At 46.6% G+C, this 15,424-nt stretch overlaps 1 protein-coding gene across 1 annotated transcript in view; it reads left to right on the top strand.

The window, feature by feature from the left end:
• The window catches only part of LOC310693054 (kinesin-like protein KIF19), a 33,967-nt gene extending 18,772 nt beyond the window's left edge, over positions 1-15,195 (top strand). Inside the window, exons 11-20 of the mRNA XM_083474698.1 lie at positions 658-832; positions 3,091-3,277; positions 5,719-5,989; positions 7,523-7,644; positions 10,464-10,600; positions 10,844-10,946; positions 12,369-12,794; positions 14,005-14,161; positions 14,373-14,480; positions 14,820-15,195. Of these exons, the coding sequence (XP_083330824.1) occupies positions 658-832; positions 3,091-3,277; positions 5,719-5,989; positions 7,523-7,644; positions 10,464-10,600; positions 10,844-10,946; positions 12,369-12,794; positions 14,005-14,161; positions 14,373-14,480; positions 14,820-14,905 (1,772 nt within the window). The 3' untranslated portion in view covers positions 14,906-15,195. The remainder of the gene's footprint in view (positions 1-657; positions 833-3,090; positions 3,278-5,718; positions 5,990-7,522; positions 7,645-10,463; positions 10,601-10,843; positions 10,947-12,368; positions 12,795-14,004; positions 14,162-14,372; positions 14,481-14,819) is intronic.
• The last annotated feature ends 229 nt before the right edge of the window (positions 15,196-15,424 follow it).

The raw sequence follows: 15,424 nt of genomic DNA, 5'->3' as shown, positions 1-15,424 counted from the left end.
GTGTGGACACATTAAATAATTTATAAAACTACGGGTGAGGCAATGACCAGGATTAAGAAAAGAATAAGAAGCAGATGTGTCTATAATAGGGAAAAATAATAATAAAATAAAACAACTAGCAGTGAATCATAGAATTGTGGAGTTGGAACAAACCCAAAGGATCATCTTGTCCAAGCCTACAAGGCAGGAATCCCAGCTAATGAGTGAAATAAAACAGGCACCATTTTTTAAAAAAAGTTGTAGTCCTGTCACCAACTCCAAAGAGAGAAATTCCGTGATTTCGGGTCCTGGCAGATTTTGCCTGCTTCAGAACATGGCCACCGTGAGAGTGATAGAGGCTCTTTGATCTGAAAGGATTAAAAGGAACATAAGACGTTTCTGATCTCCTTGCAGGTTTCGTAAGAGGGGCTTGATAAAGGTGTCAATAGAAGGAGCAGTGCAGGAGGACATGGGGTCCCCACTGACCTTTCCAGAGTCTCAGGGACACTTGTGTTTGGCCAACGGCCAAGGTCCAGGAATGACAGGAGTTATAGTGCAGCAACATCTGGGAGGCTTGGGGCTTCCTCCTCTGTGCCCTGGGTGCTAGAAACATGCTTAAAAAAGAAAAGGGGATGGAAGCAGAGGTGGGAAAGTGCCTGTGCTCTTGTTTTCCCGCAGCGGAGGCTCCCCATGACCCTGAAGAGGACAGCCGTCAGCAGATGAACAAGTTGCGGGAACAGCTGGTTGGGGCTTTCAAGGAGCAGATGGACATGAGACGCAGCCTGATGGAGCTGGAGAAGACAGACATGGAGCTGCATGTAGACACCTCCAGGCATCTGCTAATGATTGCTGAGTGAGCTGAGGGACTGATGGGCAACTGTGCTTTTTTCTGGGGGGGTCCTCTAAGGTGAAAAAAACTGGGTTGTATTAACAATGCACCTAAGAAGGGTGGCTGCTTCTGCCCAGAGAGAGAGAGAGAGAGAGAGAGAGAGAGAGAGATCTGCATAAAATTGGCCAGTGCTAATTTATATGAACAGATGTCAATATAGATTCAGGTAGGTAGCTGTGTTGGTCTGATGCAGTCGAAATAAAAAAATAAAAAAATTGTCCAGTAGCACCTTAGAGCACCAGGCAGAGGGCCTTCTTGGTAGTGACATCTGCCCTCCCAACAACTATTTTACTTTTAAAAGACAACTGTTTAGGGAAGTTTTTAATGTCTGATGCTGTATTGTTTTTAATATTTGGTGGAAGCCGCCCAGAGTGGCTGTGGAAACCCAGCCTGTTTGGCGGGGTATAAATAATAAATTATTATTATTAGAGACCAACTAAGTTTGTTCTGGGTATAAGCTTTCGTGTGCATGCACACTTCTTCAGACGCATGCACACGAAAGCTTACACCCAGAACAAACTTAGTTGGTCTCTAAGGTGCTACTGGACAATTTTTTATTTATTCAGGTGCAAATATAGAAACTGTTACTACTAGCAGGCTCATGCCTGGTGTTGTTCAGGAATTCCGAGGAACCAAAAAATAATAACAATAATCAGCGCAGGTGGTTAAATTCATTGTGGTTTTGAAAGGTGTGGTCCAACGTCTTGATTTGAAATGGCACTCTGCGGTATCCAAACATGGACAAAAAACCTGCTCCCTCATCTCAGGAACCGTCATGCAAAATGTGGTTAAGATATTGGAAGCAATGTCCAAATGCCCAGCAAACTGGGAAACAGAAAGCTTTCCTTAATATATAAAAAGGTAAAGGTACCCCCTGACCGTTAGGTCCTGTTGCGGACAACTCTGGGGTTGCGGTGCTCATCTCGCTTTATCGGCCGAGGGAGCCGGTGTACAGCTTCCGCCTCATGTGGCCAGCATGACTAAGCCGCTTCTGGCGAACCAGAGCAGCGCATGGAAACACCGTTTCCTTCCACTGGAGTGGTACCTATTTATCTACTTGCACTTTGACGTGCTTTCGAACTGCTAGGTTGGCAGGAGCAGGGACCGAGCAACGGGAGCTCACCCTGTTGCGGGGATTCAAACCGCTGAGCTTCTGATCGGCAAACGCTAGGCTCCTAGACCACACCACCACCCGCGCCCCTCTTTCTTTAATATATAGTAGGTAATAATTTAATGGAAATACAATCTCAAGGTTATTGGGCAAGACTGGGAATTGGTGAGCGGCGTGCTTGCTCACCTTTGCTTCCCAGGTGCTCACTATGGAAAGGCAGCTTCAGGGCTCCTGCTTGAACCAGGCACTGCAGGCTGTTTTTGGCCCATCAAGGGATTCAATTAATCCACAAGGCTATTTCCCCTGGACCACACACATCAGCTGAAGTCACTGGCGACATCAGCTAGTGGGTAGGAGGACAGGGTTTAATCCTGCGCTGGCTACATGATCCCGTTCCCAAGCAAGGAACAAGGTTACACAGTGAAGGCAGCAAGATTTAACCCCTGGCTCCCAAAGTGCAAACATCCCTGCAGCTACCACCTTGTCTTTATAACAGCAGTTCCAGGGGTTTTGAAAGTTCTTGGGTGAACACTAGAGGGCACTGTAGCCTCTGATACAGGAGGCTGCCCAATTTCTGGGAGTCTTGATAATAGTCATGCCAGGAGAAAACTTTATTTATTTATTTAAACTTCTAACACACTGATTTTTTAAAAAAAACAAACAAACCTGAAAGCAGTTTATAAAGACAATAAAACAATAACATTATTAATAAAAGTGATTGAAAACAACTATTTTAAAACTATTTTTTAAAAAATTAAATTACCAATAAGCTCAAAAATGGATTAAAACACACACCAACATGTCTGAGCTGGCTTGTCTAAAGAAAAAATGTTATTTTTTCCTGGCAAACACCAAAAAGAGTGCCTCCTGATGTCTATAGGCAGGGAGTTCCAAAGTTACGTGTTGCTGCCACACTTAAAGATTGATTCCTTACAAACGCAGAACTGGTGTTCTGTAGCTCCCGGTTCCACAGATGGAAGCGTTCAAGGGGGCAGATATGGGGCAATGCGATCTCGCAGGTAAACTGGTCCCTAGTTGTTCAGAGTTTTATACACTAATAGGCCTTGCCAAGGTGTAAACGACCTTAATCTACTGTGTCCTTTGTTTGTAGCTGGGAACAAGAAAAGGCCCACCAGACTGATAGGTATCCCAGCAAGCAGCAGGTGGGCGCGAAAGAGGAGGAAGCCATGGAGGAGGCAGAGCGAGAAGAAGATTCGCCAGAGCCTCACGAAGTCCTGGTAGCCAAGGAGGAGATCAGCATGCTCTTATCTGAGCAGCGGAAAACAGCTGTCTTGAAGGTAACACACTGCATCCCTCTAGGAAAGCCGTGTTGTTGTTGTCTCATGATGGGCCAAACCTGAGGCTGAAAAACAATATTTTATTTTATTTTTTAAAAGATATGCATGTCTGGAAATGAGCTTTTGAATTAGGGATTCTCCTGGAACCTCGCTGTGCTAGAGGCCACGCTTAGACCTTGGAAGTTCTGCTTTGCCAGATACGGTGTCCCGCTCCTCGTTTAATTCGCACAGCAACCCTGTGAGGTAGACTGAGCTGAGAGAGAGCTCATGCCTGGCCCAAGGTCACCCAGCGAGCGTCATGACCAAGTGGGAATTTGAATCCTGGTTTCTCCCAAGGTCCCAATCCTGCTCTCTAGACACTACGCAGCTGAATGTTGGGAGATTTGGGACAGGTGCTTCATAACCCTTTTACATGTGTTTTGGAAAGGGGGGGCGTTATTGGGTTGCTTTTGGTTTTCTTACCTATTTTCTGTTAAACGAAAGGGTTTTCCGTTTTGGAGGCGCTTCGCAAAACGAATTTCCCTATGGGCTTCCTTTGCAAGACGAAAGCCCATAGGGAAATCTCCGGGACAGCGGGGAAGCGCAGCGCTTCTTCCCCACTGTCCTCGGACCTCCTCCGAAGGCTGGCGGTGGGGCGGAAAGCCCTTCTCCCCGCGCCAGCCTTCGGAAGGCTCCTCCGAAGGCTGGCGGTGGGGCAGAAAGCCCTTCTCCCCGCACCAGCCTTCGGAAGGCTGTCCTGAAGACTTGCGGTGGGAGGAGGGTTTTCCTTCCCACCGCCAACATTCAGAATGCTGTTCTGAATGTTGGCGGTGGGGAGGAAAAACCCTCCTCCCACCGCAAGCCCCGGGAACAGAGGAGAAGCGCTGCGCCCCTTCCCCTCTGTTCCCGTACCCGTCCTGAAGGCTTGCGGTGGGGAGAAAAGCCCTTCTCCGCACCGCCAGCCTGGCAAGCGGTTTCCATAGGAACGCATTAATTGATTTTCAATGCATTCCTATGGGAAACCGTGCTTCGCAAGACGAAAAACTCGCAAGAAGAAAAAACTTGCGGAACGAATTAATTTAGTCTTGCGAGGCACCACTGTATATATTGTCAGGGAACTGCCATCAGTTCAGGAGGGAGAGAGAAAGCCTCCAGGGATCGTGGGAAGTAGCTCCTCTTCAATGGAGGAGAGTAAACGCACCTCCAGTGGAGAGGAGGTGCAGGAGTCGGAAGTGGCGAGGCGGTCCCAGGACCCCTTGCCTGGGAGAAGCGGGTAGGGAAGGGGTCCTCCGCTGCCCACACCCTCCCTGCGCAGAAAGCATTTGCGCAGAGAGGGGAGGCACAGATTGGGCGTCAAGAAGCTGCTTTGCTGGGGAAAGTTTAGGAACCGCCCACTCATGGATTCTGCCAGCGATTGAGACAGCCACGGGAGAGTGGCGCTCCGGACAGATAAAGTTTATTTTGGCAGCAAAACCAAGGCTTCACAGATATTTGCCTGCTTGCTCTCGAGCAACCCCTTGGAAATATAACACACACACACACACACACACACACACACACATATATAGTGATTTTGTGTTGTGAACTGCCCTGAGATCTGCAGGTATGAGACGGGATGCAAATTTTAATAATAGCAATAATAATCATGGTGGTAATAGTGATGCTGATGCTGGCTGAGGTTTCGTTTAGTTGCTAATTAGAGGGTCAGAGTATTGCTTTGCTTCTTGAGTGGTATTCTTAATGTTGTTTGCTATTATTTATACAGCTAGTATATTCTTTTTGTTTTTCCATAAATGCCATATTATATGAAATGTCAACGTATTATATGACCCCCCCCTTTCCCCCTTAGTATTATATACAGTATTGTATATTTTTCTTTGCTGTAAGTCACTTGGAGGTCTTCTGGTCACAAGTGACTAATAAGTTTAATCAATATTACTACTAATAATAATAATAAAATAAATGGGTTGCTGGCCTGATCCCGCAGGCTCTTCTTATGTGGGCTTATTTAGGAGCCTGACTCATGGTGTGGGGGGGTCACCTATCCCCTTCCTTTTCCCCCTTTTTTACTTTTTTATTAGTTTTTTAACATAACATTTTCAACAATTATTAAACATGCTTTTATATCTTATACAATTTTTTGACTACCACCAATCACATCTGAAAATTTTCCAATCTTTTCACTTAATATACATTTCTTACTTTCACTAATTACGTTTAAATCTCATAACTAATGTCTTTCTTCTTTGCAATATTTCATATATTTCTCCTTACAAAACTTCTTGTAGTCCTACTAGTGTAATTTGTTGACTACAGTTGCTCTTCAATCAGTTCTTATATTTCCTCCAATCTCTGGTCCCGCAGGTTTCGAATCCTTCCTGTCATTTTATCCGATTCTGCGTAGTCCGTTAATTTTGTCTGCCGTTCTTCTTTCCTCGGCACCTCTCCCCTTCCTAATTTAGGCCGACCTGGAGCAGCGCCTGGCAAATGCCAAAAAGAAGGTTTTGCAGATGGAGAAGCTGCTGCCTGAGCAAATCACCAGTGAGGACCAGAGGGAAGTCCTGAGGCTCCTTTGCAAAGGCCACGAGCTGGAAGTCGGCAAGACCGAGCTGCAGGCCAACGCCTTGCGCAAGGAGACCCATCTGTGCCAGAAGGACTTGCTCATCCACAGCCACCAGCAGCGCATGCGCCTCTGCCGAGAGATAATCCAGCAGCAGCAGCAGCTGATAAGGGGTGAGTGGGCGGGGCCAGAGGCCAAAGTGGGCGGGGCCCTTACCTGTCGGACCAGATTCCAGGCACAACCAAGACAGAGGCTTCTAGGAAAGACCACACAAGGAGGAGGCAATTGCCCAGCCCTGGTCTCTGTTGTGTTTTACAGAGGTTGTGGGCAGTCCTGGGTGCCATAGAACCACGGAACTGTAGAGTTGGAAGGGACCCCTAGTGGCATCTAGTCCAGCCCTCTGCAATGAAGGGATCTCAAAGCATTCCTGACAGGTGGCCCTCCAACCTCTGTGTGTTTTAACAAACTTTTTTAAATAAAAGAATGGAAATGGTTTATTGAATATTTACAGATAAATTGTAAACAGATAAGAACATTGGCAGGATCATTGTAATAACCTGAAGTTATTTATTTATTTATTTATTTATTTATTTATTTATTTATTTATACATACCCCTCCCTTCCCGGTTCAAAAACCGGGCTCAGGGCGGCTAACAACAAATTCAAAACACTTTAAAACACTTAAGTATAAAAGCAGCATAAAAAACATGAATAACAATAAAAATCAGTTAGATAATCCCCAGAATAAGAGTTTTATATATTTAAAGTAGATAAATAAATGAGCAAATTAAGTGAATCTGGATATGCAGAAGATATTGAAAATAATTTTTAGGAACTACAGAAAGAGGGGGAAGGAAGTCGAGTTTTGAAATGTTAAAATGATTTTAAAATTAATGAAATGTATAAACCTGAAAAGCATAAATAATTTTTTTAAAAGAAAGAAAGAAAGAAAATGTTGCCAATAGTCCATTTGTGATACCTTATGTGTCTGCAGTATTAAGCCTCCCCTCTGGAAGGACCCAATGGGATATTTGTTGCTATCCTACATTGATTGCCCATCTTTCTTCCACGCTGGTGCCCATGCGGTCCCCATCCAAGGGCTCTTCACCCTCAGCAGAAGAGGACAGCTGTTTGCCAACTGAGGAACGGGTCCCTTCTGTGAGAATGTTTCCCTCTTAACCAGAGCAAACAAGCGTCTTCCATGAGGCAGCCCTTCAGATGATAACAACAGCAACAACAATTTATTATTTGTACCCTGCCCATCTGGCTGAGTTTCCCCAGCCACTCTGGGTGGCTTCCAACAAGGATTAAAAATACATTAAAATGTCATACATTAAAAACTTCCCTAAACAGGGCTGCCTTCAGATGTCTTCTAAAAGTCATATAGTTGTTTTTTTCTATGACATCTGACGGGAGGGTGTTCCAGGGGGCAGGTGCCACCACCGAGAAGGCCCTCTGCCTGGTTCCCTGTAACTTCACTTCTCGCAATGAGGGAACTGCCAGAAGGCCCTCCGAGCTGGACCTCAGTGTCCAGGCAGAATGATGGGGGTGGAGACGCTCCTTTAGGTATACTGGTATACAGATATTTGGAGATGGTTGTCGCATCACCTCTCCGTCTTCCTTTCTCCAGGCTGTACAAACTCAGCTCCACGCAACCCATCTGTTTTTGTGTCCTCACCTGTGCAAGCTTCCTTCCTTTTCTCCAGACCACAACATCCCCGTGCCAGAGCCGTTGGGAAAACTGTACCAGCTGCATATCCGTGAGTTGGAGGAAGGGACCCTGGGCCAGCTTCTGGCACTTCACTCCCTGATGTCTGGAGCACTCCAGGTGAGGCAGAACTATCCTTCCTTTTCTCGAAATAGGAACAGGGACATAGGAAGTTGCCCTCGACAGCGACAGGACCATCGGTCCATCTGGCTTAGTACTGTCTGCACTGACTGGCAGCAGCTCTCCAGTCTTCCTGTGTGCAAAGCAGATGTTCTGCCATTGAGCGATGGTCCTTCCCCATACCTCACTGTTCTCTAGGGAGGAAGGGAAAACAAAACACGGGGCTGCCCTTGAAACTGTTCCAGAAACTCCAGTGGGTTTGTGGCTTGGGGCCCAGAAACTCCAGCCTTTGTGGCTTAGGGCCCTCATATTTACAGGACCGCCTCTCCTGGTCTGCCCTGCAGAGGACCTTGAGGTGCATGAATAATCATAGTTTGGAGGTCCCGGGCCCTAAGGAAGTCAGACTATCCTCCACCAGGGCCAGGGCCTTCTCAGTGATGGCTCCGACCTGGTGGAATGCTCTGTCCCATAAGACTAGGGCCCTACAGGATTTAATCTCCTTTATGTAAGACAGAGCCATTCCGCCAAGCCTTTAATTTGAATTCAGCCTGATCTTTTATTTCCCTTCTCTTCCCTCCCCCTTACCTGCTCTGGGATCCCACAGCTAATTCTTCCTTGGTCTCCTCGCTGGCCCAAATAGGACTAATTCAGCCAGCTAGCCCTGGTGATCATCTAATGTTTATTGAATGGATTTCCCCCCTAAATTGATTTTTGAATTCTGAATTTATTGTTATTCACATTTTATACTGTATTTTAAGCTGTTTTTGTTGCATCAATTAAGTGTTTTAAGTTTGTTGTTAGCTGCCCTGAGCCCGGTTTTCTGAACTGGGAAGGGCAGGGTATAAATAAAAAAATATTATTATTTATTATTAACCTGGGGCCAGGCGGTGCTGGATTTCCCAGCTTTCAGATTCCAAAAATGAGGGGTGCTAAAAACTTGTAGCATGAATCGGGAACTCAGAAGATATTCTGATTAAATTACCGTATTTTTCGCTCTATAACACGCACTCGACCATAACACGCATGTAGTTTTTAGAGGAGGAAAATCTGTAGGCATGCCACCCATAGGCATTCCCTCCATAACACGCACAGACATTTCCCCTTACTTTTTAGGAGGAAAAAAGTGAGTGTTATGGTGCAAAAAATACGGTACTTTTGCTTGGTAAGTAAAATGTGTGTAACATTGCATTAAAATAATTGAAAATGATTGCAACCTATGGCCATACCTTCGAAGTTGAACCGAATCTGTTCCAAAAGTCCATTTGGCTTCCAAATTGTTTGAAAACCAAAGTGTTATGTATTAAAGTTCTCACCCTGGCCACCAGGAGTATTGTGTATGTAGTTTTCACTCAGGTCCACGTCAGTTATTTTAGGCGGGAAACCCTGGGTCGTTGTTGCTACATTGTTGACAGCCGGCTGCCTATAAAAGCAGGCCGGCTGAGCTGTTTGCTGTTCAGTTCTGTCCAGCTTACAAATAAAGAGCTGCTCTGGAGAAATCGCTGCGTCGTCTGCTATGTTCGCCCACAACTTAACACAAAGTGTGGCTTCTGATTGTCTGCAGGAAGTTCCTGCAGGCAATCAGAAGCCGTGGAAGCCCTGTCGGATGTTTGGCTTCCAAAAATAGCTAGCAAACCGCAACAGTCACTTCCGAGTTTGCGATGTTTGGGAGCCAAAACGTTTGAGAACTAAGCTGCTCAAAAACCAAGGTACACTGTACTTGCAGTTATGTTGTTAATTCATTTCTTATTATTTAGCATTGCTTTACATTATCAGAAGGTGAAATTAAAATCCTTTGGTTTTCCGAAAGCAGTTTCTGTGCTTCTTCATCAAACATAGACTTACCAAGCTAAATGTTGTCCATTCACAAGAACAAGAGCAGATTTGAATTCTTCACACCTGAGAGCGTATTTTTAAGACCCCCTACTGAAGAAATTTTCAAAAATTAAGTTCCACCCCTGAAATGACATGCTCTGGTACATGGATAGCCAACAGGTTGAGCGGTTGAGCACCGGTTGTTAGAAATTGATCGTGGGGTAATTTTTGTCTGTGTCACTGCCCCCCCTAAAAAATGGTTGAGGATTTCGACCTTCCTGCCTAAAAAAAGCTCAACTTTGACCTGAACACCCCCAAAAGGTAGACAATAATGTCTTCCCTCCTTAAAAAAAGCTCAGAAACTTCTTTGACCTGCCCTCCCATGGGTAGATCTCTGCCAGTTTTTCATCCTGTGAGTAGATCACAATCTCCCTGCCCTAGTGTGAAGGATCAGCCAGGACCAGCCTTCTGACAGCTGCATGCCATTGGTGGGTGTGGCTGCCCCGTTTCCTGTCTGTCTACCTGATGATCAGCGATTTGCCACTTTATCAGGCTGCCAGCCTGGGTTGAGACGTTTTGCCCCTGGGCCTATGCCAGCACATTGTCTATTTTATTTCCCCCTCTTTTTGCTGCTAAAATAGGATGGACTCTTAGAAGGCCAGGGGGGGAAAATGCTCAAAGTGGTTTGGGTTTAGCCCTTCCTGTTCCAGGACATAGCTACAGCTGCCAGGGAAGTTGTCTGAAGAAGCAAACAACAAGATTTTTTATATTTCATTTTACAACGTATATAAAACAGAGAGAGGGGTTATAACAACAGGTGAAAATTAAAAGATGAAAGACAGAACTATGGAATAGGCGGGTGTGGAATGAGTACAATTGCACAAAATAACAAAAGATGGAAGCAACTATCCACCCAGCTAAAATCTGTGATGGGAAGGTAGTCGGTTCTAGAGTGCACATCCACTGGGTGACAGAGATTTCCCCCTCTTGTCTTCCTTCCCTGATAGGATGGCTCTGCTCACGATAAGGCTCAGCCGCTGGAACTAAACAAAGAAGAGAACCAAAAAGGATTGCTGGAGCGCAAGAAAGATTTCGTTTGGGGGTCAAAATTTGAGCTACCCCCAATTGTTGTGGAATCGGACAGGTACTTGCATTCTTTACAAAGCCCTCTCTGGTCCTCCCCCCACTGCACTCTTGCAGCCAAACGCCTCCCTCTGGGAAGGGCTTTGTGGCTCTTCCAACACAACGGCCACTCGCAGAAATGGCCAATTCCCTGTTTTCCATCTGATTTTGCCTGGGCTCATCCAGTGTTGTCTGCTTAATGAGTCAGAGGGGTTGGGTTTCCTGGCCGTCCATCTCTCCCTCTCTCTTCTCTCGATGTTCTTAGCGACAGCTACAGATCGTCTAAAAACACCCCGGACAAAACGAGCCATGACTGGAGCCACACCCCTGCTTTGGCCGACTTGCTAAGAACTCCTGTTCGCCAACAGGTCAGTTGGTCAACATCATCCTCTCCCTTTTGTAGCACTGACAACAACCCTCTGGGAGGTTAGACTGCAAGAGAACATTGGGCAACCTGTCAGGCTCTGGGCAGCCAGCATTGCCAAGGTTCTAGTCCCTGGGGCGCAACAAAGAGAGAGGGCTGTTGTCATCAGGCCCTGCTTCTAGGTTTCCACAATGGCTGCTTACTGTCAAATAGCCACATTTCATTTAACCCCCCCTTTTTTAACAGGGCATCTTCACAACATGTAACTGGATAGCTTGGTCAGTAGAGCATGAGACTCTTAATTACAGGATCATAGATTTGAGTCCCACATGGGGGCAATATTCTTGCATTGCATGGAGTTGGACTAAATGACCCTTGTAGTCTTTTCCAACTCTACAGTTCTCCGTTTAGCAAAATATTTCCCTCTTCTTTCCCCCCTGTTCAGTTTCTCTTTTTTCTGCTTCACCTCGAAAGTTCAATATTGACTATATTTTTTAACTCAATGAAACACCTGTGCACTTTCTCCAGGGATAGAGGATCCCTCCCACTGATATTCTGGTCGGATTACGGCCCTCATGGATTACTTAGCCACTTCTGCATCAGGGATAGGGAGCCTGTGGCCTTCCAGATGTTGCAAACTCAAACTCCCATCGGCCCCAGCCATCATGGCCAATGGTCCAAGACGGTGGGACTTGGAGTTCAGGAGCATGTGGGTGGAGAATGACAGAACATTGTTCTAAATTGTGCTCCAGCTATTTTATTTCCTTCCCTGTCATCTGTCTCTCTTCTTTAGGGATCAGATGTGGTGCTTTTGTATCCTCCTCTCTCTGCCCCAGTTGCTGCAGGATAGTCATGAGCAGGAGGGCATGGGATGGAGGTGAACCCTTAACACATAAACATTTGGGTCTGGGGGATAGAGGCAGTTCCCACTTGGTGAGCTGCATGTTATCTGGATTCTAGAAATGGATGCTATTCTACTTCCTGCCGAAAGCTCAGCAGTATCGTCTGTCTCCTGCCAAATCATGCCAGACTTGGTGGGCCTTTGGTCTGATGCAGTGGCCAAACTCTCCCATGTTCTTATGGTCCAAAACAGACAAGGCTGAAGCCTCAGAGAAGCACGGTCAAAGCCCAACAGGGGTCAAGACCCAAGGGAACAGGACCTTAGGCAAAGTCCTCACACCAGAGGCAAGTTGCTTGGGATGAGGAGCAAGTCCTGAAGCTAAGCCTTTTTATAGTGCCTGGTGGACAGGGATTGGCCCTGGAGGGTCAGCTGACCAGGTGCTTAGGCAGGGCGGTACTGCAGCCTAGATGGCACTGTTGAGGCACTGAGCTCAGTGTTGCAGCGGAACTGCCTTTTGCACTGAAATATTTGCTAAGTAATAAACACAGGGAGCAAATGCTGAGTGTTGCTTGCTTTGGTTTCTAGAAGGTGACCTCAGGCATCCCTTTGCGAAAGGTGGCTTCCAAGCTACAGACCCCTCCTTCCCGCGACTCCGGTTGCAAAAAGTCCGACGAGGACATCTCCAGCAGCTCTCTGAGCCAGGAAGCTTTGAGGGAGATTGCCGAGGGCACCAGGCGGATTGCTCTGATTGCCGCCCGTCGCCGTTCCCGAGCTCAGGACAGAGACCCCAGTGGGGAGGTCTCTTCCGTCCATGGTTTTGAGGAAGGGACTCTGGAGCTCCATCCCAGCTCCCCTCCGGGGCACCTCTTGAAGGATACGGAGAGCGTCCACGGCCTCAGCATGGAGCCCCAGAGAGAAAAACGGCCACAGCACAAGGCTCAGAAGGAGCAGTTCTTGGAATGGAAAGCTGGGAAGAAGAGATCGCGCTCCCTTGACCCTACCTCCCCCAGGGTATGTCTGCTTTGGGGGGAAATGGGCGTATTCGCAGGTCCATTCGATAGAAAAATGAGGCAAAGGGGGAAAGCACTAGCTGAATGGTGTCTGCTATGGATCGTTCCAGTTGCTGTGTACTCTGCACTGCTACAACAGCCACCAGCATTTTGCTTCACAGGCCAACTCCTGCGCCATGAAAAGCGAGATTCTGCAACATGCATAAATTACGCAATGAAGCACATGCACGTGCTTCCAATTTGTTGCACAGTTCTTTTCTTGCTGTTGTTGTTACTCTTTTGCACCAATTATTCTACAGTCGTTTATGGAAGTCGAATGGAATCCATTCCAGAAGTCCATTCGACTTCCAAAACATTTGGAAACCAAAGCACGGCTTCTGATTGGCTGCAGGAAGCTCCTGCAGCCAATCGGAAGCCCCGTCGTATGTTTGGCTCCCAAAAGTAATTCGCAAACCAGAACAGTCACTTCTGGGTTTGCGGCGTTTGGGAGCCAAAATGCTCAAGAACTAAGCTGTTTGAAAACCAAGGTACGACTGTATTAACAAGGAGAAAGGACATGGACTCTACTGTTTAAGCTGCAGAGTAGGGAACTCACATTCTGCTGAGGCTTCAGATTCTGCAGGTGTTTTGCATTCCAACTTTTAAACGCCTGCTGAAAACATTTCTGTTCTGCCAGGCCTGTGCAGGCAATTAAGAATACATCCTTCCACAATGGTTTTTGTTTTTCTAACTTTTTCACATGTTCTTGCTGTAAGACTTTATGTATTTTTGTTGTCATCCACCATGATTTTTTTTATGCAATAGTAAAGGTAAAGGACCCCTGACAGTTAAGTCCAGTCGCAGACGACTCTGGGGTTGCGGTGCTCATCTCGCTCTATAGGCCGAGGGAGCCGGCGTTTGTCCGCAGACAGTTTTTCTGGGTCATGTGGCCAGCATGATTAAGCCGCTTCTGGGGATATCAGAGCAGTGCACGGAAATGCTAGTGGTCTATAAACATTTTTTATATATAAATAAAGAAATATGTGGAGGGCCACAGGTTCCAGCCTTGACTTAATAGCTCAACGGCAGAGCAAATGGCTGACAGGCTGAAGGAGCCATGTTCAGTCCTAGTTTTTCATTTTTAAAAGGATCGTGTTGCTGGTGTTGGAAAAGCCCCCTGCCTGAGAGACAACTTTCTCCCCACCCCACCACCTCCTTGTCCTGTCCTGCAGGCTCCCCAAGTAAAGCACCGGGTTCCCTCCAGCCATGCAGCTGATGGACCAGACGTTCAGCTGCCCAAAATCAAGTCCCCCGATGTCGTCATGAGCAGCCTTCCCCACATCCTTCCAGCTGCCACAAAAATCAAATTCTCTGTTGGCCAAGAAACAGGTAAACTGTCACCCGATGGGTCTCTCGGCGTTGGTCTTGGCAGCAGGTCTACTCAGGAGTAAACCCCAATGGATTTGATGGAGTTACTCTCAAATTGGTATAGAGGGTCCCCCTTCCTGCAATATAGTAATAATAAAAACATAGTAATAAATGAGTGATGGGCGCTTCCGTTTCCGCATTTACTCTCCCTCCTCTTCCCGTTCCTCTCCAGAAGAAAACCCCTTGCAGATTCTGGCTATCAGCAGCGCTGCCCCCAGCACCATCCAGCAGAGCAACGCAGGTCAAATGCGAGGTCAGATTCTCCAGAAGCGGGTCAAAGGTCAGTATGGGGGACTATGAATGGGCAGGGCATAAAACTCCAAACTGCACAAAACATCAGCATCAGGATCCAAATTTCTGGAACCTTTTCCCCTTCTACCTAATTAGTATGTAGGATTGCCCTGCCTCCTTCAGGAGGGAGTTCCCTAAACAGGGTGCCACCACAGAGAATGCCCTGCCTTGGGTCACTGCCTTGCCTTCTAGGCAGACCATCAGCAGGAACTCTCAGGCAGAACCTAGGGCTTGGGGTGGTTGGTACTGGGGAAATAAGCAATAGCTGAGCAGCCTCTGGTTCAGGATCAGGAGATTTCTCCCAATAGCCATCTGCTTTTGCACCCAGGGCCTGCAGAGAACACCAGTGGGCAGAAAAAGCAGCAGCAGCAGCAGCAAGTCCCCAACTCCAGGAACCCAGCAAAGACAAAATAAAGGCTAATGGAAGATGGGAAATGGCTCCTCTCTTGCCACCCAGATGCAGACGGGTTCTACTTGGCATAACATGTATTTAAGATATTGGCATTTGTGGATGACGAGAATGAATTTTTAGATTATTGCCCATAGATCAGCTTATAGCATTGGGCTTTCACTTAAACTTTATTCATCATGGTTTACATTTTGCATCAGCTTTGGTTTTTTGTAAACCGCTCTGCTATATTATGCGTGCTGTCTATAAATTTTGCAAGATGATAAATAAACACAATCAGGACATGGAGCACATTTGAGCACACGTGCAAAAGTGCATTTCTTTTAAAAAAGCGTATTTTATTAGGATTTTCATAGTATAACATTAACAAAAGCAAAAATTCCCTCCATAGTCACACCATAGCTGTCAACTTTCAGATCTGAAAATAAGGGATCAGCAGCCTCACCTGTCCCGGGGACAGTCTACGGGATACCTAACAATCCAGGATAGCAGCGTGAAGCAGTGGGAAATGGTGCTGGAATAAG

This window comes from Podarcis liolepis (assembly GCF_965112155.1).
Source record: "Podarcis liolepis genome assembly, chromosome: 14".
Classification (NCBI taxonomy): Eukaryota; Metazoa; Chordata; class Lepidosauria; order Squamata; family Lacertidae; genus Podarcis; species Podarcis liolepis.
The sequence above is the reverse complement of the archived record's forward strand: the minus strand, read 5'-3'. Positions and strand labels throughout refer to the sequence as shown.